At 40.8% G+C, this 25,765-nt stretch overlaps 2 protein-coding genes across 2 annotated transcripts; one reads left to right on the forward strand and one right to left on the reverse strand.

The window, feature by feature from the left end:
• LOC109419141 (uncharacterized) lies at positions 1 to 15,320 on the forward strand. Its single transcript, XM_019693367.3, has 3 exons — positions 1 to 766; positions 14,804 to 14,936; positions 15,025 to 15,320. Exons 1-3 carry the CDS (start codon positions 178 to 180, stop codon positions 15,278 to 15,280), a joined length of 978 nt encoding a protein of 325 aa, XP_019548912.3. The 5' UTR covers positions 1 to 177; the 3' UTR covers positions 15,281 to 15,320.
• On the reverse strand, positions 14,988 to 16,099 carry LOC109419151 (peroxynitrite isomerase THAP4-like). Its single transcript, XM_029852118.2, has 3 exons — positions 16,024 to 16,099; positions 15,452 to 15,965; positions 14,988 to 15,294 (listed from the first exon to the last, which is right to left on the reverse strand). Exons 1-3 carry the CDS (start codon positions 16,025 to 16,027, stop codon positions 15,291 to 15,293), a joined length of 522 nt encoding a protein of 173 aa, XP_029707978.2. The 5' UTR covers positions 16,028 to 16,099; the 3' UTR covers positions 14,988 to 15,290.
• Between the last annotated feature and the right edge of the window lie 9,666 nt (positions 16,100 to 25,765).

Here is a 25,765-nt window from a genome sequence, read left to right on the forward strand (position 1 = left end):
GATGATATCGAACTGCCTCCGGGAGCAAGTAGGTACTGACCGCAGTCTGTTTTTCATTTCTAATCACCAGTTGAAATGGAACAGACCTTTATTCTCCAAACAAGGTTTTAGTGCCCCACTATATACACCAATTCCGATAAAGGCTTATTGTTGTTTATTAAAAACAGTGTGAACACTATGAATATCGCTGACTTAATTCCGATCGATCTGAGTAACGATCATGAATACCCATCGAGTAGCAATTCTTCGCTGGACGTCGAAGTGGACAGTGGTAACGAGCACACGACACCTCCGATTAGTGTTAAAGATGTAGAACATATAACATTGCAAGAACATCAAATAGTGCCTTCCCGGGAAATCTTTGCCGAACCATCGATAATGAGCAACGATAAAGTGCAACCACGTGTTTTACGCTCTTCTAGTCGAGCCATGTACGCGCATTCAGTGTCGGAAAATGTTTTGAAGCCAACCACGTCGCCACCGGAAACTTTACTGCAGATTAATTCTAGCGGCGAAAATTCGGCAATCGTTACCATAGAATTTTCGAAATCAGGATGTGTCAATTCTAACGATCGAGTCGAAGCCGTTGGTATTAGTAGCAAAGGATACTACAGTGATAACTATGCCAGTTCAAATATCAGACCAATGATGAGCGGATATGGGTCTTCAAGTGCAAATGTGTTACTGAAAGGTACAGGAAACACGGACGTATTACATCAATTCGATACCACTATTTGGAAAAAGCGAGCCCTCGAAATAGAAAAAGGTACTGAATCAAGCCATAACTTATTATTATATGCACACATTACAATGATCGGTAGTGGAAAAGTTTAACCGTAGTGTGGCCAGCAAAAAAAACACCCGTAGAAGGCCGGCAGGGTATCCGGGTACCCACGAAATGGAAATGATCATATCTCAGCGAATTTTCCACCGATTTTAACAGTTTTTGCCTCATTCAACTCAGAAACTCATTATCTATCGAGATCGTATTTGGTTGGACCGGTCCGATCACCATGGGTGCCGGAAAATCCGGATTTACGGATCCATGTTTTTATGCAATACAATATACGGGATTTTCGGTAGGTTAGTAGCAATTTCGGTACCAAGCATCGTAAAATTGCTTTGGCATATTGTATCTAACTGGCCTGGAATCATAAAACGTGTTGACTTTGAAACTGTGATTTCGGAACACGCTTCTCGTGGGGCCATGGTTGACCATAAACACTTTAAGATATCCTAGCCTTAACAATGTGGGTTTCAATATGGTAGAGGGACATGCTCCCAAAAATATGGATTTTCCGAAAACCACGGTGATTAGATCGGTCTAACCAAATATTTCCCCGATAGATGATGAGTTTCTGAGTTGAATGAGCTAAAAATTTCCAAAATCTATGAAAAATTGACGGAGATATGATCATTTCAATTTCGTGGGTACCCGGGTACCCTGCCGGCCTTCCACGTAATAAAAAAATGCAGGAGCCCCTCCCCCTGCCCCTCCTCACTTTAAAATTCGGTCAACCCCATTAATAGATGTATATTCACGAGTTCTAAGATCTAACAGAGTTCAAACATCCTAGTCTCAACAACCATTAAAATATCGAGATTTGAAATTGAAAAAGGTACCCGGGTACCCTGCCGGCCACATAAGTGTTAAAGGGTGATACGGTCAAAATTTGGTCACACAATTTTTTTTTTCATAACTTTAGACTGCGTACACCTAAACAGCTGATGTTTGGATCAGTAATGCTACATTATATGTACCTTGTACCATAAAATTGTCATCAAAATCGATTAAGTATTGGCTGATATATAGATAAAACCATCGACCTACCTTTTTAAAATTTTGTACAAAGGCGATCCATAGTAAATTTTCGGAAATTTAAGGTCAGTAAAGAACAATTTTGATTATAGAACTACCAATACTGCTCCGATTTTTATCAGAATTTTACAGTATAATACTATTATGAAAATATGCCCTTAGTAAAATTTTGAGCCATTTTGTATGGATACTTTCAAAGTTGTAGCAGTTTGAATATGAAAAAAACTGACCGGGTGCCACTTAAGCAAATATAACTTTGTAACGACTGGATCAAATTGAATGAAATTTTTACACAACATTTTGATATGCATACTTCACATACAGAAAAATTTTCATTGAAACCGGTTAAGTATCTCTGGCTCTATAAATAAAACAGCAAAAATGTGTTCTTATTTGTGAATACTCTTTGCACAAAATTTAAAAATTGCAGATCTTAGGGTTCAAAAATATCTCCGCAAATACTAGACCGATTTTGATGAAAATTTTATGGTACAAGCTACATATAATATACCATTACTGATCCAAAAATCAGCTGTAATGGTGTACGCAGTCTAAAGTTATGAAAAAAATTGTGTGACCAAAATTTGACTTGACTTGACAAAATTTGACCACCTAAATAAATATAACTTTGTAACGGCTGAATCAAATTGAATGAAATTTTTACGCAACATTTTGATATGTATACTTTACATACAGAAAAATTTTCATTGATATTGGTTAAGTATTTCTGGCTCTATAAATAAAAGAGTAAAAATGTGTTCTTATTTTTTAATCCTCTTTGTACAAAATTTCACAATATCTCCGCAAATACTAAATCGATTTTGATGAAAATTTTATGGTATAAGTTACATATAATGTACCATTACTGGTTCAAAAATCAGCTGTTTTGGTGTACGCAGTCTCAAGTTATGAAACAAATTGTGTGACCAAATTTTGACCGTATCACCCTTTAGAAAAATATTATCGTCGCACCACCAAATCGAAGTCGTCGCTAGAAGCACATGCGAAGTTGCAGCTGCGAAGTAAATTTGAATCTATTTTTTCTGTTGCGCATCATTAAGCTAATTAAAAGCAACAATATGCACTAATCCAAATTGAGTTGCGACATTTCTAAGTAGGTTAAAAATCAATTTTCGCACGTTCGGTCACTTTATATTTCGACCAAAAGCATAATAAATAAATTCACTGGCTGGTGTTACTGATTTCGCATCCTCGCTGATCGCACATAATAAATATCAACGAGGTTGCACTGTCGCGTGACTTTATTTGGGTGGCGTAAAATTCTATGCTCTATAGTTAAACGCCATGCTATCTTATTTTTGTCTAATCTATTGTTCGTGCAGTTGAAAACCGTGTTTCGGAAGTACGTCGGGCACAGTGCGTTGGATAGAGGGCCAGGTCCGTTGTCCAGCGCACTATGTAAACTCGATTGTCGGGTGTGGGGAAACTTCGGGTTTCAACCGCGACGACAATAAATTCAATTAAAAATAATGAGAGTTTAATTATTTATTGGACCAATTAAATTCGAAGTTTCGGATAACGCTTCACAAACACGAGGTAATCTTCGATTTCTACAGCGACGTCATAATCTTATTGTGCAGTATCCTGAACTTAACAGAACTTCATGATTTTTCATATCCATCATATTCGTAACAGCCAACAAAACGACCAATGCAATGGCCTTTCTGACCAACTTCCAGGGCCAACCCATGGCCACAGAAATATGCTCTCTTGCGAGGACGTTCTGGTCACGGCACCAAAACTAGACATGGCCGGCTCTATTTTCATGATTTATCATATCCATCAATTGGCCAACTCGTAGCCACCTGAATGTGTCCAGGAGGAATCAGTTTCTGGGTCATTCATGGCGCCAAACTGTGCATGATCTGTCCATATATTAATGATTTGTCATGTCCATCGACCTACGACCTCCCAGGCCAACCGGAGGATCCGGTTTCGGCTGTTCTCCGCATTCTGCAGTTTTTCCTGGTTTAAGAATTCTGTGATCTGTTCCTGCTTGTTGCTTCTGTGGTAACAATTCGCGATGTATCGATGGACGTAAGCTGCTACTCTTAACAGACGTTCCCACTTAGCAAAGTTGTCGATCTGGTAGACATTTTCAACTGGCTTCTCTCGATGCAGGGCCGCAATTCTTCGTCTGTTTCCAAAGACTAGACTAGACCTTTGCTCCGACTTTGTATTCTGTTTCCGGGCTGTATAGAGATCCAGGCTTACGAAACCAACGAGACGTTACATCTGTGCATGATCGTGACGTGTGACAGGATACCCTGCAAGTCAAACAGGCTCATGACACAGCGCAGGATATTTTGCTTCGTCGAGACAACTCCATTCTATTTTCTTGTTTTTTTTTTCAGATTTCTCACGACGCCTAGCGCCAATACCACACTCCGAGGGTCCGTGGATATAGTTGTTCTCCAAATATTGGTTAATCTGCTGCTGCACGCTTGCTTGTAGCTCGGGATCCCTCTTCATTCTTCTCTCGAAACATTCCAGTCGTCGCATTAACATTGGAAAACTGTTCGGAAATTCTACATAGTCGTGGCCAGTCTTAAACCTATTTGTAACGCGCTTTGTTGCCTCCTCAAAAATGTGACGGGCACGATTGTCCCTCTTTTGATTCTAGCCGCTTGTCAGCCAAAACCCCAATGCTTTCAACCGTGAAATGTCACTTGGCAATATCATTAATATCTCGGTTCCCCTGGGATTCTTGCCGGCACATGCAAACATACTGCGTAAAGTTGGAAACCTTTTGCCCCTATGCTGTATGACCATAGACCGACCAAGCGAGTCAAGCCTTGTCGACCCTCACATATGCTCTGCGTTGCGGTCAGCAACTGTAAACAACGTTGCGGTCACCATTGTTTGTCTCAACGCGTTGGGACTTCGATTTCCGTCGGGTCACGTTGCTGATCCACGTTAGGTAAAGGGAAAGTTGTTCACCATCATCGATACCTAATCAGGGTTCGCAATGAATTGTTAAACCAGAATCATGTCTGAACCATCGTAGAAAAACGCAAAGGTTTTCTCTGATTTCCCATATAGTTTGCCGGGAAGAATACCAAACAGTGTAGACTTCCTGGCAGGCCAGCCCATCTCCAGAATTATCGTTGTGTTTCGTTGTCTTCTGATCTTCCTTGGCCGCCTGCTTCCGTTAGTAAGAGTGTAGCAACTGATGGTGTCGATGCTGCACGGACGGCGTACGTTTTTCCTGAAGCACGTGCGACAAAGGTGATAATCTTGGATAATTTTCCAACGGCTATTTGCTTCCTACCCTTTTTGAACGTCGAACAATCATTTACATTGTGATTACGTCCGCTGCACGCCAGGCACAGAACCTTGAATTTGACTACTTCGACGCATCTTCTGAATTACTCTGTGTCGCGGTTGGCTCATTGGCAGCGTGAGTATTGAGGAAGCTTTTGTCCCTGCTACGCTCTTCTCGTCCCGATCGTGACTGCTTAGAATCCGTAGTGACTGTGACGTCTGAGGTTGCTGCCACTAGCATGGACATGAATTCAGCGAAGGTACGAGGATCGGCCATAGCAAACTGTTGTTTGTACAGCGCTCAGTTTAGACGTTGCTGAGCGGGAATCTAGTCCACCAGTTCCCGCAGTAGAACTGGGTTACACAGATGTGCGATTTGCCCAGTTGCCTGATCACATATGTAGGTTTTGAACTGCCATGCCGAAAGTGATAAGCGTTTCCAACCTGTCCGCCTTTGGTACAGGAGTCTCGAACTTTGTCCAGTAATGTCTGGATAAGCAGTTCCGGTCTTCCGTATAGCATATACAGGATGGACTTGACTGGCACGCCGGGAGAAGCAAACGTTGAAGCTGAGCCAAAGTTTCCACGTTGGTGAATCCGTATGCGGCTGTCAAATTGGAGTATGCACTGAAAAATAGCGAGCAATCCTCAGGATCCCCTCGGAACGGCGGGAGATCTCTTGGCATAACTTGTCTCGCCAACAATTGCTGATGCTTTGGACCCACCGGATATTGCAATGAAGTTGAGGCGAATTCATTGTATAATACTCGCCCATGAGAGATTGCGATATGATGGAATTTGGGCGTATTCTAAGTGCACTTTCAATCCCTGGTAACCCACTGTAAACCGGTGCCTGCGGAATCGACGCTTTTGGAACCGTCGAGCAGACCGTTATCACGTTAGACGGACTGCCATTCCCCAAACCCATTGGAGATACCTGACTGCGAACCGAGAAGCTACTGATTTGTCGAGAGTGATCTCCCCCAAGTGACGAGTACCCATTCAAAGTTGTAGAATTACTGCCAAGTTCGCCGTGGAACACCCAACCAGGTTTGCGTATGAAAGAAGAACATAAACCCTTTCAGTATACTTCTTCAACTATGTCTTTATTCGCTCAAACAACTATGAAAAACCGAACTCAACAAACTGCAAGAACTCAACCTACTCGATGCAGCTCACAAACAACAATAACATCGATGACATATGCCTACCTACTATCGCTAGCTTACCCAGTAAGGGGCTAGACACTAGTCAATACGACCCCATCTTTGCAAACCTCACAACTTCTTGAACTAAAGATAACCGTAAAGCCTGCTTCTATCATTCTGCTTACCGACAATACATTTGCAGCTAATCCTGGCACATAAAAAAACAATCTTTCAACTTTACTTCAACCCTTGCACCACTGTCGTCACATCCAGTATATTCAGCTGTTCCCTTACACATACAGCCTTACCATCAGCAAGAATAACTTCGTCTGTACATGGCATCATATTCTTCAACAGACCAATCGATCCTGTCATATGGCTGGTACTTCCGCTGTCGATTAACCATCTCTTCGTCGTATTAGAAGTCTTGACCTTCGTAGTGAAGCAAATGTTGCGCCTGTCATTTCCTCTCCATTCGTGTCTTGAATGTGATGATTCTCCGTTCTCTGCCCGTCTGTCTTCCTCGTCTCTCCTCAGTGCTGAAAGCTTGGGGCAATCCCGACAAAAATGCCCATCTTAATGACAATAAAAGCATTCCCGTTTCGTCGTTCTTACGTAGCTTCTTCCTTGACCTCTTCCTTCTTGGCGCTGCACGGCCACTCTTAGAGCTTTGTCGTTATGATTCTCAGACTCCAAACTCTGCTCGCATCTCCGCCGCCATTCGTCCAAAAGCTTACCTTTAACGTACTCGAGCTTTGAATCCTCCTCCGACCGACCTTCCAGTGCGGTGATAAGGGGATTGTATGATTCCGGCAAACTTGATAACATCATCGCCACAATCCAGTGATCCGCTAGCTTTTCTCCCATGCCATTCAGCTTATGCACTAGTTCTGTAGCCTCCTTCAGATGCTCCGACATGTCACCTCCTTCCTCGAGACGCATCGAGCACAGCTTCCGCAACACGTGAATCTTGCTGCATAGGGATCCGCGTTCATGATACCCCTTCAGTCGTGACCACATCTCATTCGCCGTTTGAGCTCCGATCACATGCGTCAACTGTCCGTTGTCAAGAGCCAACCCAATAGTCGCTCGTGCCAATGCATCCTTTGTAGCCCAGGAAGCAGCAGCATTTTCCAGCATGGGATTACTCACCACTGACCACAACCCCTCCTTCACCAACAGAAGCTCCATGCGGAACTTCCAACTAGACCAGTTATTATTGTCCAGCCGCTCCATAACAATCTTTGCGTCAGCCATCTTAACTTCTAACTTTCAACACACGCTATCACCAATGTTCACTCACTACTAAACACACTTTAGTTCTTCTTCTTAATCCGGGCCCAAAACCTGTAGAATTACTGTTCGTCGTGGAACACCAAACCAGGTTTGCGTATGAAAGAAGAACATAAACCCTTTCAGTATACTTCTTCAACTATGTCTTTATTCGCTCAAACAACTATGAAAACCCGAACTCAACAAACTATAGGTATAGTCGATGATACAGTTAATAATGCCGCCAAAGTAGTCAGCGGAAGTTCAGCATTTGTGTCGGGCGATACCACGGATGAAGTTGTAGCAACGACCGATGGTGATTCGGTAGTCCTAGACGATTGAACGTTGATTATAGTAGCTGGGAATACAGGATCGCTTTTAAATAGCTCGCCGAACCTCATGGACGATGGCATGTTTGGTAGATGTTTCGGAGATAACAAGAGAATCGCACTATGTATTTCGGCGCCAGAAATACTTTTATTAGTAAGAGTTTCTAATCCCTGGGATTTTTTCAGGAATTCTTTCTCGGATCAACACAGATGTCCTGTTTTTCAAATCCAAAACATCATTTTGCAATTCTTTCCAGAGCTGCTTTTGATATTTCCCAAGATATATCTTCTGGTATTTTTTCAGGAAATTCTTCTGGGACCCTTTCAAATAGTTTTTCATGAGTCCTTTGTAGGATTATTGCAGGAGTTCTTATTGATATTTGTGCAGCAGCAGTACCTCTGGAATTTCGATATCGAATATTTTCAAGAAATTTTGCTGGCGTCCATCTTTATTACGTCTTTGGGATTGCTTTTGCCAGGAATTAAATCTGCAAGTTATTTGTTTTGACTCAAGCATAACTTTCCGGAGACGAACCAGCCTCGGGCTGGAAATCTCAATAATGATGATAAAAAAAACCAAAAAAGTTCCTTCTGAGGAAGCGCAAGGTGTTTCTTCATGAAAGCCTCCCAGGAGTTATTTCTTCATAAGAAATTTCTTATGAATTTCTTAATAAGTTCCTCCTTCTTCTAAGAAATCCTTTGTTATTTGTGGTAAATTTTCAGGATTGACGGAATTCCTTTGGAATTTTCTTCTGGGAATCCTTCAGAATCCTTCCTAGTTCGAATTCCTGGAGCCCAAACAAAACTCTTGTTCCTTAAAGAAACTAACTCCTAATGGACAAACTCCAAAATTTCCTAAAAGAAATTAGGGCAAGATGGGTCAGTGGAGTTTTCGAGTAATACGTTTTTGTTATGTTTTAAATTGGTGTTGGCCGTACATTCTTTTCTTTTTGGCTAATTTTCAACACCCCCTCCCCCCTCTTAGCCTATTTTCCCATACCTAATACATGGCTCGTAGCTATTTCAGAGACCCCCCCTCCTCCTAAAATTCTATGTCATTTATGGACGACCCCTTACGCGATACATTCCATATAACCTACATTTAAACGACCGCACTACCACCTTCAATTTTGAAAATATTTTAAGAGTATCTAGGGTGAAGATGAATATTTGGCAGGTTCTCTTCAACATGGGGGGTTTTTGTCGGCCAAATTTCCTGAAACTTGGTCGTATAATTCAGCTTGGTAGGAATTTGAGGCCTACTCTGTGTTCAACAGCTTTCAAAAACACCCCAATGACGAAGAGAACAAAATTGCCGAAAATACACAATTTCCCCTATTTAAAAGTCTTTGTGATTATTTTCGGCGAAACCATAGATTTTCAAGTCGTCTTACGACCACTTACCAAAATCGCAAACTTTTTATCATTTTCCAAATAAATTATTAAAATGTTTACTAGTAGCTACAGAAAAAATCGTATATATTGTCGTTTTTCGTAGAATTACTGAATTGCTTAATATTCTGGTAATTAATCTTGCCCAGCACTTTTCTCACGGTGCAAAATTAGTCACTCTTCTTTACTACTATACTATACTACTATACTACTACACTATACTGCTTATTGAAAATAGTGTTTTGTATTTTATCGACTAACGTACATATTGAAGAGTAGAGGATGAATACAAACAAATACGATTTGTATTTACAAAGTTATGATAATTCATCCTTAGGGGACTTATCTGTGTGATAGTGGATTCATACTAATATATGTACCAGTTGGTAACGACGCACGGCACATCTTGTGATCGCAATAGGCATGGCAAATCATAGCCACCCGCGTCGTCGTCACTCTTCGCGTAACGTCAAAGTGCAAAGTGCGTGTGCATTCCCACAGCTCCCGCTTGCTCGCAGTTAAGGCGAAACTGGAAGCATTTCCTCATTTTTTTGGTTTTTGATTTTTTATTCAATAACGAAGCAATATTTTTAAAATCGGTTTTCGTGCACATGTAGGGTATGAATCAGGGTATCTTCTGATTTTTTTACGCGGTAGAAAATGTGTTTCGTTTTTGCAGAAACCATTTTTTAGTGAGATTTTGTTCAAAAATGGTTTCTGCAAAAACGAAAAACATTTTCTACCGCGTAAAAAAATCAGATGATACCCTGATCCATACTCCACATGTGCACGAAAACCGATTTTGAAAATATTGCTTCGTTATTTAATAAAAAATCAAAAACCAAAAAGTGAGGAAATGCTTCCAGTTTCGCCTTAAGCCAAAGCGCACATTTGGCGATCCTGCCGGATTAATTACGTAAGAACCTATTGAAAGTGAATGTGGGCAAGCGGGGGCGTTCAGGGATTAAGTGATTGTGTGATTGTGTTTTTTTTGGTCGAAGTGATTAAAGCCTGCATCCGCAATAATCGGGACAGAGAAATACAGCTGTAACTCTGCAAAAGATACAATGAAAAAGTTTAAATTTGGCCTAACAACGTCTTTGGATGTGTTCATTTTACCTACAAAATTTCGTGTTAAACGGTGCAGTACTTTTTGTTATAACAATGAAGGAGTAGAATGTGCGCCATCGAAATTTGTACAGCCCCTGGTTTTGCTTGTCAGCACTGTAACTTTTGAATTTGGCAAAGGAAATGACTGAAATTTTGAACACAAACCTCCCAATCAACATTTGTTGCATAAGCAAAATTTCAAACAAATCGATGTTCTATCAACAATTTCATAGTCGAAACATGTATTGGGACTGAACGTAATTTTAGCCCCTCAGACGGAAATTAGCTTTATATCAAAAGGAAACAAATATGTAAGTGTGCTGTTAGATTTTTTGTGAGGTAGGACAAACTGACGGGCCTGGATACTCCAGGTCTAGGTATGGTAAGTTCCTTGTGTATCAATCGATACCATCGTATTTTCCTTGTGTGAAGTGCTTCAAGTTGTAAATGAATGTTTTTTGTTGGTTTTCCGAAAGATGCCTTGGCGGCTGTTCGAGTGAAAATAAGTGCTTTGTTTTATCTTGCTCCGCAAACGCAAGCGTCGCGGCTGCTGCTTACTTTTTTCCTGAGGGAACACAAAAAAAGTGCTCACTACTTCCGACATGGTTCAAAATGCGTCGCCTGTTAGTTTGTTGGTAAGACAATAGGTCAATCAAAGAAAATAAGCTTACCGCATCCAAATGTAGTGATATGGAGATGGTATAGTTGTAAAAATGGTTTGAAACATAAATCTGATGCGTTTCGCCCATCATCACGTTTTAGAAGTTTTGCAATTGTGATCGATTCAAAACATCAACGAAGACATGGCACACTAGATATTGATTTTCAAAACAGTGGCAAAGGCTAGCGAAGTTTGAAGAATGTATATTATATATTATATAATAGATACTTAATGATTTCTTCACAATGTCACTCAGTTGATGTTTGATTCATCTGTACAGAAAAGTGGATATTCATATGTTGAAACTGACAAAAAAAAACAAAAAAGTTCGATGATGATGATGATGACGATGTGACGGATTCTATTTTAAGCCGATCTCGTATGGTAGTAGGGATCAATCAGATAACATTTCCGGAAACTAATGTTTTTGCCGGTCCAAGACTAAAGTTTCAAAGATTTAGAGAAGCTTTAAATATTGAAAGTGAAGTTTGCATGTGCGTGAATGATGCAAGAGAAATATATCACGAGAAAAAGGTTAGAAACAATCACAACATACACAATAGAAAAGATCGTTTTAATTTCAGCCAGTTCAACGCAGTTGTTGTTCTGTATCAATAGTGTACTTAAGTGCTATTGACATAACAAGGCAGAGAAACTATTTTATGTTGATTATAACTGCTTTAAATCTCCCAAAATTGCCTATGTGAAATTATAACTGGTTCATATTCAAATGATTTCTTGGAAACGTGACAAACAAATATAGAAAATTCCATTTTGTCGAGACACTCATTTTGGGAACTTTTACATGCAATTTATTTATTATTTCATTATATCCACAGCTTGTGTGTTATCTATTTTAAAATAAGGATAATGGATAAAAGGGCCCATATAGCCGAGGCGGTAAACGCACGGGTATCCAGCATGACCATGCTGAGGGTGACGGGTTCGATTCCCGGTCGGTCCAGGATCTTTTCGTAAAGGAAACTTCCTTGACTTCCTTGGGCATAGAGTATCTTCGTGCCTGCCACACGATATACACATGCAAAATGGTCATTGGCAGAGGAAGCTCTCAGTTAATAACTGTGGAAGTGCTCATAGAACACTAAGCTGAGAAGCAGGCTTTGTCCCAGTGAGGACGTTACGCCAAGAAGAAGAAGAAGAAGGATAATGGATGAGCGAAAAGAATATAAACGTGAATTTGGTATTGATTGAATTACTTGAGTTTCGCATTATCATATTTGATTTGCATAGTGTGCATTCGTCATAGTGTTTCCTAGTATGTCTGCCTTATGGCGGCAGTAAAAGAAAAAAAAAACAGTTCTCAACGTGACCAAATCACTGCACCTTAGCGTAGTGCTGAAATTTATCTCTGGTGATAGTAAAAAAACAGTCCACAGCGTGCCCGGAAGACCGCACCCTAGAATTTGTCCTTTGACGACATGAAAAAAGTCAACAGCGCGTCCGGATGACCACACCCTAGCATTTGTTAGTAATTGTCTCTTGGCGACAATAAAAAAAAAAGTTCACAGCGTGTCTGGATGATTGCACCATAGTCCACAGCGTGTCCGGATGACCGCACTCTATCTAGTCCACAGCGTGTCCGGATGACCGCCCCTTGTAATTGTCTCATGGCGACAATAACAAAAGAATAGTCCACAGCGTGTCCGGATGACCGCACCCTTGTAATTGTCTCATGGCGACAATTACAAGAGAATAGTCCACAGCGTGTCCGGATGACCGCACCCTTGTAATTGTCTCATGACGCCAATAACAAGAGAATAGTCCACAGCGTGTCCGGATGACCGCCCCTTGTAATTGTCTCATGGCGACAATAACAAAAGAATAGTCCACTGCGTGTCCGGATGACCGCACCCTTGTAATTGTCTCATGGCAAAAAAAAACTTCGACAGCGTGTCCGGATGACCGCACTCTTGAAACTTATCTTGGCGATAGAAAAAAAATAACTAACAGTGCGTCCGAATGACCACACCTTTGTTATTGCCTCTTGGCGGCAATTAAGAAAAAGTCCACAGCGTGTCCGGATAACCACACCCTTGAAATTGTCTCTTGGAGACAAGAAAAAAAAGCCTCTTGGCGACTGTAAAAATAAAGTTTAAAACGTCCAGATGTTCGCGCATTAGCACTAGTCCCCGGCCTCGATACATACATTAGGAAATATACAGAGGAATTGTGATGGATTTTTTTTTGGTTTCGCGGCGTATGAGATACTATCGCGTGTTCTGTTCAACAGACTGAGACCTTTTGAGGGGTCCTTTGTCGGCTGTTTTTCATGAGCGTCGATCAACGACAAATCGAGTGTTTAACCTGCGTTTGATCTTAGATAAATCATGACCGTATGACGGAAATCCACAGTGTGACCATAGATTAAAATTTTATGGGTGAGACCGGGTGACTGCACTCTGGTATGTTGACTTGCCATTAAGACACACTTGCTGTATAAGATTGTATTGTGTCCTGCCTATAAATAAATCAAAATATTCACAGCATTTCCGGATGACCGCACTCAAGTCCATTGGCGTGCTCCAATGACGGCATCCTATTCGATTGCGTGTCTAAAAGGCGCTCTTTGTGAAAAAAAAATCCTTTGCAACGTGCACGGATTAAACAAAATGTCCATTGCGTTCTAGTCCGCTAGCGTGGCAGGAAAGCCACATCCTAGCTCTGTACGATTAATACATCGAATTTATAAAAATCGACAATTATTTGTATTTTTTCTGCCAAATGTGGGTAAAATGCATTTCAGCATAGTCAAATGTTTTTAAGCATCATGTATCAGTTTTCTTATAAATATAATAAATGTCAAAAAAAATGGTAAATAGCGATAGAGTGAGAGTTATCGAGTTTTCATAATAAGCCCAGAATTTTAGAGCTTTATCGTACATATTCGGAAATATCAAAGGATCAATGTGCATTTACTCACGAATCCCGTTACCGATAGATACCTCACGATGCTAATAGGAACCAGACGATTTTGGTGGTGGCAGTGTCGTTCGCTCGTTCTCCTACAGTATGCTATTGACGAGGGTAATATACACAAACAAATCTTCAAGCAACAGTGCATTTTATTATTCTGTTTTTGCTCATTTGTAATAAGCTTAAAATTAAAAGCTCAGATGCGCTGATTTTGTTTAAGAGATTTGTGCTTTCGAAATCGTGAGTAGATGCCAAAGTTGGCCATTGTGGCGGCCATTTTGGGAGTGTAACATGTCTGTCCTTAAGGCTACAATGAAATCTGTAGAAGAAAATCAGTCTCCAGTCCAGCAAATATGAAATCCGAACCCTTTCATGATACATCTATCCTGTCGTTAAGTTATTGGGACACTTCCATACTGTGGTATGAAATTTACATATTTTTTTCAAAAAAAGAAAAAAAAACAAACTTTTATTCCTGAGAGGAGAGTGGATGTGTGATAGTGGATTCATACTAATATATGTACCAGTTGGTAACGACGCACGGCACATCTTGTGATCGCAATAGGCATGGCAAATCATAGCCACCCGCGTCGTCGTCACTCTTCGCGTAACGTCAAAGTGCAAAGTGCGTGTGCATTCCCACAGCTCCCGCTTGCTCGCAGTTAAGCCAAAGCGCACATTATCTTACCCCTTTCAAATTCTACGTAGCGCTTACCTTTTTACGACAAGAAATTACGCAGGTCATCGCCTTTGTAGACTAGGGTTCGTGAACATACTGGAGATAGATCACATTTCCTAGGAGTCAACATTAATTAAAGCTAACTATTTTTTGGTTCTCATATTTCCTGTATAGATTACAAGAAAACAGCATGCGATCGCGAGAGGACCCGAATGCGTGACATGAATCGTGCTTTCGATTTACTTCGCTCGAAACTCCCACACACAAAACCTTCCGGAAAAAAGTATTCCAAAATAGAGTGCTTAAGGTTGGTATCGCGAACTTATAAGACATGGAAGTCATCAAAATTGACACAAACTTCTACAATATCCCAATAATGGCTTTATGATTTTCAGACTTGCTATTCAATATATTCAGCATCTGCGAAGGGAACTCCAGTACTCGACAACTCCCCCGCCATCCCATGCTATGGACTACTGCTACGATATGCCTTCCTATAACCCACCCCCTGCGGCTCCTCAGCCTGCCGCATCAACAGCTTACCTTAGCTTAGATTCGAACAATAACGCCCTTCATCACATTCCTGCTCACAATACGCAGTGGTACATCACGAGCAACTCCGAAGGCTACAGCTACTACTATCTACCGTGATATGAGTGGATCATCTATGGAAAAATATAAACAAAAATTAGTTTGTGTCCATTGCATTTCACATTAGAGAAAGGATCCATGGCATTTTAAGAATGATGTTTGTAACGTAAGGTTGCCATTGGTTTTGTGATCAGTTTTTGAAGCGCACTGTTATATAGTTCATCAACTTACAGCTCTTTTCTCTTATAAACGGCCACCAGATGGTTGGTCATCGGAGTGGTGTCCGTTTCCATGTCGGTACGTATTTCCAGGGTGCCGTCTTCATTCAATTTGTACATCTTTTTAAGGACCTTCACCGACGGATCCTTAGCGAAGGACATCCGACTAATAGACCGGGATTCGAGCTCGAGCCTCCCTTCCGAGGCTGTTCCTTCCTCTAGTACCGCCAGGCCAAAGTTGTGCGAGATCATAAAAGCCAGCTGATTGGTGCCGGGTTTAATCCGCAAAAACCCGCTCTCCAAGTGCATCGGAGCTCCCGTCGTAGGATTGCGCGACCGGGCCTCATAGTTCAGCAGTGGTTGACCAACGGATTCAAATTTGAGCACCTCAGAGTATACAAAGTCCTTGATGGTTGGAAAGTGACCCTTGGCACTTACCGTTTCCCAGGTTCCGACAAGCCACTGGATTGGTTTCAGCGCTTCGTGAATTTTAGCCATTACTATGCAAGCGGCAACGGTTTGAACAGCTGAAATCGGTGGACATGATTCACATTTATTCGTTCTACAATTTTATTTATGAATTACACATTATTATACTACCTAAATAGAGCAAATTATATAAAGAACCTTTTGTAAATATATTTCGTTGTTTGTTTTTATTAAATTTGCCGAACTCCGACACCCGCAGCTGGAAATACACTGAACCAAAAATCTTCCTTATTTACTATCCGGAGTGATTCGCGAAAGTGGCGTAACTGTTTTGAATTTAAATAAGGGCGAAAGAAACATAATCGATTTCTTTTCATTGACTCTTTCTTCTTCAAATTATGGTTCACTGCACGAATTTATGTTGCCCTGCTTACTCTCACCGAAAATTTGAAGTTTGAGCGGTGCCGCACGCAGCAAAAAGAGGCTTGTTTAAAACAATAAAACGCATGGTTGATTTTCAAACTGAGCAATTGCTTATTCCAAAGTTATCCCAAGTAACCAAAAGTTCCGCTTCCCATGACAAAATACACTTTCAAGTTCCGCGAAGTTCAGATAAAGTTCCAAATGGAACTTTCTGGCTGCTTAAGAGGCTAACGATGAGCCTTGCTGGAACTTGGGCCACAAGTTCCGACTATTAAATATTTTAATGAGCAACCTCGAACGAGCTGCTTAGCTTCAAAAGTACCCTTTTATCTGAACTTTTGGTTACTTGGGATATTTCTTTGTTCTTGCTTAGAGTTTATCGATCAAAACAATCAATTCCCTTCATTCCATATAACGATGAAAACTTCATTTGTTTCAACAAAATGGGGACCATAAACATGGCCCGGATGCACTCACACATCTTTAAAATTCTTACCCCAACATCGCCACAACGAAGAAAGTGTTGCAAATCCATCATTCCATCTTCCAAGTGCAGTTTTGGCCGTGATGGATAACGCGCAGGTACTCAAGACAGCATCCTCAAAAAGTTGGTCGGTTTCGCTTTTTTGCCTTTTTTATTCGTTCTCGCTTCCATCCGCTTGCCGAGTGTCTAAAAATAGATTTCCGAGCTGTCGCAGGAGCTGCCGTCACCAACACAATCACATTGCGGTTTTGTTAGTACCAAAAGTGCAGTCGTTTAAAACTGTTGCGGAACCACTGGACGTGAGACGAAGTGAGTTCAGTACCGCCCTGGATGAGTCAACGATGTCAGGCGGTATGACAAGACCGATCTGTCATAGGTAGCATAAACCCATCGTGGTGATGGACGTGTCAATGCTATTGTGAACAAGATTTGAGGAAGACGTGCAATTAGATAAATTTGATCCTAAACTAGTTTGCTATCAGATTGTTATATTTGAAATTAAATCCTAAACATTGAATTCTTATAACTATACGGGTATAAAAGTGCTTTAAAACTTAGCCTACAATAAATAAGGTAAAACTTAATCTATTAATTGATGAATAATGGGACATAACCTACCACAAAATTACAGATACCCGCTAATAGTACGGACACAGTCGTTGTTCGGGAGAAATTCTTTATTCTTAATTAGCTAATCAGGATTGTAAAAAGTGAGTAAATGTTGGTATGGATATGAATGAATATATTATGTAACACACAATCAATAATAATTTAGGACGTAAACTACATAAATACCGTCATGCAGGGTTAGTTTGGATAGGACAGAAAACGAAAGGAACGAATATGTAAGTAACAAACAAACAAATATTGAAACATGAAATTACTAAAATTTACAAAATATATTTCAGCTTTGAAGCTGCTGAAAGCTATCACGATCGTTTCTTCTCCCTATCCGAACAAAAACAATCTGTCATTTTATGTTGAAACTACCAAATCTCAGTTTGTTCTAACAAACTGTCAAAAATTTCGTCAAATGAAAATATTTGTATTATCAAACAATGGATAAAGTTCAGTTTAAACTAGAAATCAATTTGTCGCTATAGCAAACTAAAAAATCGGTTGATTTGAACTAGAATTTAATTGTGTTTACAATTATTTTTTCTGCGTGTAAGAGTAAGCAGCATGTCGAGTTCACTCCAGATTACGTGCACTTTTCGATGCTGCAGAAATTCCGATTACCTCCCTCAAGTAACGAACAGCGATTAATTATCCACTCCACTCTCCGATGTGGTTGCACTTCTACTGCCCGAGCTAGCCTTTGCTGCGGCTGCGGCACCTAACTACCTCTCTCGTTTTCCATGTTTATTATCCCTCCTCTTCTAAAGGCTTTTTTCCATAGTGTTTATATACTCTATACACAGGCCAGAATATATTCGTGCAGTGGACCATAGTGACAAGATGCAAGTTCGAATAAACTTTTTTACACTTTGATGCAATATCACAGACAAACAGATATACCACTCAAATTGCAATCGTCGTCGATTTAGAGCCGAGGCACACGGCTCATGTGCTAGTGAGATGCCAAACGATGATTTTGAAACAAATTTCTTATAAGTAGTATCACAGACAAACAACGATTTTCATGGAAATCCATCGCCCAGTTCACACTACCTGGTGGAAAAGCTGCACAAATCACTGTGTTGTGCAATATCGTCAACAGAAGGCGCCAGTGTGAAAGCCACAACTATGAAAATTTAAAATGATCGTTAAAAGCGTGGTCGACAGAAATTTCGCAAGTGTTACGTCTGTTTGTCTGTGGTAGTATGTCTGTTTGTCTGTGGCAAGATTGCATCGCAACTTAGCGTTTTATAGCCATAAAGTGCAACCATAGTTGCATCTTGTCAGTTTAATTCAGGGGATCCGCAAGCGGCAAGGTAGGCCTAATGCTCATTTTTTTGCGAGTGTGTTAGCACAGACGAATTTATACAGACGTAAGAGTGCGGTACAAACCACCAAAAAATTTCGGTACCATGTTTTCTTCTTCTTGTTCTGCAGAAGTTTTCCGAGGGGACTAATTATTACCATTTTGCGGTAGTTTTTTACGCATTGATTTACCCCTCTCTCAAGATTTTGACAGTTTTTCGCCGCCTTCGCCGGCTTTCGCCGCCTTCACCGGCTTTCGCCGCACAAAACCAATGTCTTGTTTTGTTTACGTATTTTGATGGTGCGTGGTCGGTCCGATAGTCGTGCTCCGGTGGATGAAAATCCGATCCGTTGCCACCGTTCTGGGAGGACGGTCACAAGGACATAAGTGCCAATTCCCGACTGACGGATATACTCTCCCCAAGATCATTTCGGGCCCTTCAGTCTGCTTTTTTCCTGGGACAAAGGTCTGAGGTAAGTTTTGCATGCAGAAGTTTGGTGAATCCACGGTTTTTTTCAATTCATTTGTAATTCCAGAAAGGATTGGTTCCGGGACTGCACGACCAGGATATTAAAACTGATGAGCCTTCCGCTGACCGGACACTTCGGCACCAAAAAAGAAGGACAGATCGTCAACATCATCAGAGTAATATTCTGCGGATTCGTTTTGCTTCTTGACGGAATCTACATAACGGAACGTTTTTATTGTAGGCAGGACAAGCCAAACTTTGTCTTTTGGGTCTTCAGATCGGTTTCCATAGCTTGTTTAGATGTTACTACAACGGGCTTGAGCAGTCTGGACCATGTTCGGATCGCGGCCTGGCAAAACGATTCCCAAGAATATCGGTAGAACCCATGCAAGAGGTAGAACTAGCTGATGAAGGCAGTGGCTTGGCTCTTCCAGGCCACCCGGATGAAAACAGTGCGAATCTCGTATCCCTGCCCAAAAGTTGGAGCTTTTCGACGTCTCCACAGGGACTGATGCGAAGCCCATCGGATGCTCCAGGAAACATCACTCTGACAGCTTGAGCTCAAGCGGCCGTGGACGACCTGTGCCAGGAACAGCAAGAGAGTGGATCGACTCGCTTCCTAGTGATAGCAAAGGGGACATCAGACGGTAGGTCATGTGATACTCAAATCAAGGCTCGAGGATACTCTATGCCCAGGGATGTCTTCATTGAATATATCCCTGGGCTTAAAATATAGCGTCCAAGTGAGCTTTCTTCAAGTTTTTTTTTGTGTTATATAGTGATCCTAATCATACTGCACATCGAAGATTTGACAAAGTTATTTATGTGCCAGGAAAATAAAATTCAAGTTGGTAAGAATATTACAAACTGAGGGAGGGTAATAAGCCCAATCAGACCCCAGAATGGGCAATGTGGGCTAGAATGTCATTGAATTTTTAATATTCTCGAGGCTTTCAAAAACCAACAATGCACATCCCCAGAAGGAGAGAGATTTCTCTCGCATTTCTACTATAATCAGCAGATGAATTATTATGTATGGCAATGACTGATGCTTACCTTGTAGGGGTACTACAAGACCACGCGAACAATTCGATCAATGGCTTGATTAATGGAATTGGGATTTTGAGGAGACGGAGAGGCATTTTTCTTCACAGTAGTGGTTGGCGTGTCGGAAAGATTAAGAGTGTCCGTTTGTCTTAATTGTTTTAGAAGAAAACACTATCCTCTTGGTGATTTTATGTCAAAAAGTACAAACAAGCGTTTTTCCTTGAAGAAAATGAATGAAATGAAAATAACGCCCAAATAAAAACTCATTGGTCATTACGCCCGACATGCTTCGCCGCTTGGTCGCCAGCACTGGAATTACGCCAGGTCGATATTACCTAGAATCGATCGCTTTTGTTGTTACGCCCGAAGAAATTTTGTACCGAAATTAGTGGAATGCAATAGATTTTGAACCTAATCCACTGCAATAAATTGATTTTGAAGCTTTCTTAACTAAAAGTAACTAATTGTAGTTTATCTGACATTGGACAATGGAGGAGGTTCTCTTGACGTTGCCTACGATGAGTGGTAAAAAAACAATGAGTAAAATGCAATGGAAATCAGATTTCGATTGAAATCTATATTCTAGCTCTTATCTATGTACAACAACTCTTTACAGTTTATCTAGTAGTACAGCAAAGGAGAGAGTTGCCCCTGCCATTGTCCACAATGCGCGTTAAAAAAGATATAGCTACAGTACCGATGGGGAAGCGCAGGCAGCATATTATGTTCCCAACAAGCCCGTGCACAACGGATGGGTTTTGGGGGTTAAACTCCTCCCATTGCTGATACTCTATACACAAGGCCTCCTTCACCCTTTGCTAAAATTGGGTAAAACCCCTCCCTTGTCGCCTTTTCTGTGCACGGGCCTGGTTCCCAATATCACCGTATCTCGTTAGCTTTTCGAAATGATCGATAATGCAAGATGGGACTAAGGGTGGGCACATAGGGTAGGTCTCTGCATTATACAATGCCATCCCTAATACCGTGTGCCTCCTAATCGTGTATTTGAAAAAAAAAACAAGAATTTTATTAACTGTTTATTTTCTTTTCTGAGTAACTAGTTCAAACGTTAGCATATAAAACCATCTCGAGTTATAGATAAATTTAGCATTTTTGTGTGGTAAAATTGACAAAAACCTTAGGGTGTCCATATTGCCCCGCCTACCCCTATTTATTGAAAAAATATTCACTCTCATTGGACATAAAAAATCAAATGGTTTGGGCCTTTTTCTTATGCAATACATGATACGTTCAATACAATCTCCATCGCGGTGCAAGATGGGTGACCTTCAATTTTGAGCGTATTTTTGGTGCATATAAAAATGATTTATTTTTTATTACAAGTCTTTCTGATAACTCACTTTAACTTACCGGAATGAGCACCTAAAATTACAACATAAACTCATGTATTTTTTGTGAAAACATTGATTTTCAAGTAATCCTACGACCCCTCATATCGTTTTTATTTTAGTTTTCAAATAAATTATTAAAACGTTTACTAATAGCTCTTGTATACTGTATGAATATGGAGCATATATGTAAAAATCGTGTATTGTGTCGTTTATTGTTGATAAAATATGAATTACTGGTAACTTGCCCGCACTTTTGTCTTGGCGTAAAAAAAGATCGCTTTTTAAAACGGCTGGTTCAAAACCATTGTTTCGCATTTTGTGAATTTTTTTGCGACTTTTAGCAAAGCTACTTGTAATGAAGAGTAGATGACGAATACAATTGTATTAAGCGAAGTATACAATTTGTAATTACTAAGTTGTACTTCACTCTGCATTCTGCTTCAAGTTTTTACATTTTTAATAGCAAGCGTTACCACAGGTTACCGGTATGGTGGCAATTTATATTAAATCATCTCAACTTAATTATGATAAATCAATTGCAAAAAATATTATAAACAGTAACTTAATCGTATTAAATTTTAATTCCGTCAACGGCCAAAATTTTCGAAGCATAATTTAGCGCTGATTTCGAAACCGTGCTTCAAAAAATTAAAGTAGAACAGTTTTTGAGTTTCAGCTCAATATCGAGTTTAACAACTTTTTAAAATATGGAATTTAGTAAAATTAAAAAATCTTGCGTTTTGTTCAACCAAATTTAAATCTATTTCCATAAATTAAAAGCTGAATATAATACAATTCGGTCACCTTTGTAACCGTTGGTTCCAAGTTGGACTTGTAGCTCCGCCACAAGATTTATTGATATTTCCAATTTCCTTTCCCGAATTCCCGGTTATGACTAATACGCCCTTTGCGAAGTAAGATCCCACTAATACCAGTATGGAACGGGTGGCTTCACTCAGTTGGCTTGATGAGTGCAAGAGCTCTGTTCCACTTTTACTGTACCCACTGTTTGACGGGCCGTCTGACAGTATAACATTGTAAAGAGACTGGGTAAAGTACTTCTTGGTCTTTAGTTTGACAGACAGATGGAGCCAGCAAAAATCGGGTATATGACCAAATTATGAGCGCAAAAGATTAAACAATTGATGTATGTTGAATGTTGCATGTTTAATCTAGCTCTGTTCCACGGATGGCCGTTAATTATAAAAGCCAAAAATGCCAATGATCAATCTCTTTTTCCGATCAAGATCACCAGAACAGACAGTAGTGCGCGCGTGTAAATAGTGTACATATTGTAAAAGGTCTTTAAAATTGTGCAAGTTATACTTAAAATACACCACAAAAAATATTAAAAATTAATATTAACGTCCACGAAGATAGTACGTTCTGATGATAAATAGTAGTGCGAAAATACAAAAAGTAGAAAGTTAAACAGAAAACCCATAAGAAAAAGGTGTACCACTGCCTAGGAGTGTCCCCGGAAGCATCTGTAGTGGTCAAGTGCGCTCTCCAGTGATCGGAAATCGAATCTCCGTGGCGGCTTCGACAGACAAACGCCGTGAGCCCCCCCCCCCCTCTACGAAGTGAGGTTTACCGCAGCAACGGCCATTGCGATCTGCCGGTCGAATGAAACCACGATCGGTCGCCATTGCGTCCTCCGAATGCCTCCAGCTGCAGCCCAAGAATTCGCCATCTTCATTTGGCCAACCATAGCCCCGACAACCGTCGCCAATGTGGCCGCCGGTTACCTACCTGCGAAACTACGATCAACCACAGTTCGGGGATCCGGATCCCGAAGTTCAATCAGCATGCAAGTACCCCTAGTTAAGTGTGACGTCACAAAATAAATTATGTAAATTGTAACTAGCCTCAGAGTAGCCACTTTATTAAGGACACAGCCCTGGTTCTAGCGATTTTACCATTTCTGGCCCTTTGTTGAACGGTTCCGAACTCGGAAGGAGTTACCATCCCTCGCTGGTCTGATGATCTGTTCTAATTCCCATTAGTATATTTATTTAGAGCGTTTGTGAATGTTGTTGGTCGGTCTCAGATTTTCTATGGTGTTCATATGTGCTTCAAATGTTCAATGTTACTGTTGATAGACTGCCTTTAAAACCGTGGAGACAGGAAAGTTCAAGCCATCCTCTATAGACGACCCTGTTGATCCCTTAATCCCTGAGCTATAAGGTTACAAATTGGCGCCCAACTAAAATGATTTTGAATTTTCATTTCTCTTGGTGGGGGAGAGAAAAAACTACCGTTTTTAGGTAATTTTCTTCGTTCTTCTAACGAAGGTTTTGTAGGACCGTTTAGTGACCAGAAACAGAATTAACAAAAGTCATCGTCTGCTAACGCGCACTCTAGGTTACCCTAGGACAACAAATTAGTTTTTTTAAGTGATCGATTCCAATCAGACTTGGAACTCAACTTAGAATAACCAATTAGAATCCAACCGGAATAAAAACGCGATGAACTACGAATCCAATAACGTCGAAATGAAACCCCGAAAAGAAAGCAATGAGACGCACAATCGGTGTGCTTCGCGGCGGAACAACATTCGATTTTCAATACAACCAGCATTGACCGCCATTCATGCTCAGGTGTGTGATGACGTTAAGAAGAAGCAGTATGCAGAATTTTGGGTTCGACGGAGAGAACAATCCGTGTTCTCTCAACCCCTAATTATGGGAGGTATGCACTTCAAACGGAATCGCTCAAGTAATTTTCGTTCAGTGCATTATTTTTCCGTGACCGGAATGGTCAAGAAATTTAACACAGCAAGCCCCATTTGATTTGACGTTTCGTTTTAGCTCCGTACTAGGATCCGGAATAAAGCGACGCTTTATTATTTCTTGAGCGATTCCTTGCCTGAATTTTCCACGCATCGAGATAGGCCAAGAAATTTCTTGCGATCAGCGTATCACCCATTAACCGAAAGGATCAGATCAATCATAGCAACCAATCGCCGGGAATGGTTGTCGGGGATCACCTCGTTTTGCACTCGTAAATCCCTGTAAATCCTACCCGAAAAACATGTAAGCAAGAAACCGCGGCGCGTGAATAATGATCAATTCGTCTTCCGATCATTCGACGCGACTGAACGAAAACTTCATTTTTGCCACAAATCCGATGAGTGAAATTGTGAATTGCATTTCGTAAGAACATGATTTGTAAACATGGTGGCACAACGATAAACTTTCTTATATTCTCTCCAAAGAATAAAAACACCCAAAATCGACAATGTTTTATTTGTTTTCTCCTGACGAGTTCAGTGAGGTATTTAAAGTACATCTTCTGCTCGGGTCGGCCACCCGAGATTAAAGATCATCAATTTGTTGAAGCGGACACACTCAGATCCGTCGGGATGGAGTTGTTGCTCTGCGGATTAGTTTATACCCTCGATTAGGACCAGCTTCTGTGGAAAAGCTGGCGTTCTTATTTATCCTATCGCAGGCCATATTCGGTGAATGATCAGCAAACGATTCTGAAACCGAAACTGATCAATGAAAATAATCTTCAGATCAGTCGTTCAATTGAGTATTATGTTTCCAGTTCAAAACCGAATTAGCGACATTTTTTCTTTGACTTCCGCTGCTTTTGCCTTACGTTAAACACAATGTCGGAAGTGGGGCGCTGTATTGTACACCTGGTGCTCTATACAGCGCCCCACTTCCGACATTGTGTTTAACGCAAGGCAAAAGCAGCGGAAGTCAAAGAAAAAATGTCGCTAATTCGGTTTTGAACTGGAAACATAATATACTCACCATTCAGTCGTCCGGACGCGGGCATCAATGAAGCACGAATGTTGCTAAAGATAGTAAATAGAAGAACCAATCAATAGTCATCTCTAATGTTTACCATACCTTACGAGGAAACCCCCATAATCGCCTCCGTAGGAAGAAGATCGCTATCGGACAGATTCCCAGAACAGATGGATGGAAGTTGACCGGTTAATGAATAGTTGAATCGCGGGTCCGAATATAGCTGGAACTTTGCTGACGGATACCTTTTTGGACGGGATTTCGTCGTGTAAATCGCGGGTAAACGTTGTAAACTCGGTTTCGCGGACCGTTGTTTTCGCGTCGATCGTAAACATTAGCAGAAGTGACAAGTGGATAATTTTGCATACGTATGAGTATGAGTACCAAGTACCCCTTGATGAGAACCTTTGCTTCATCTCGTGAGCGATGAAGATTAAC

Source organism: Aedes albopictus, chromosome 1 (genome assembly GCF_035046485.1).
Source record: "Aedes albopictus strain Foshan chromosome 1, AalbF5, whole genome shotgun sequence".
NCBI lineage: Eukaryota > Metazoa > Arthropoda > Insecta > Diptera > Culicidae > Aedes > Aedes albopictus.

Bases quoted from the DNA above. Each gene is read 5' to 3' on its own strand.
- LOC109419141 (XM_019693367.3), top strand. From the start codon at position 178: ATGAATATCGCTGACTTAATTCCGATCGATCTGAGTAACGATCATGAA. The intron at 767-14,803 runs GTACTGAATCAA...TTTCCTGTATAG, and splicing joins AGCCCTCGAAATAGAAAAAG to ATTACAAGAAAACAGCATGC. The intron at 14,937-15,024 runs GTTGGTATCGCG...TATGATTTTCAG, and splicing joins TCCAAAATAGAGTGCTTAAG to ACTTGCTATTCAATATATTC.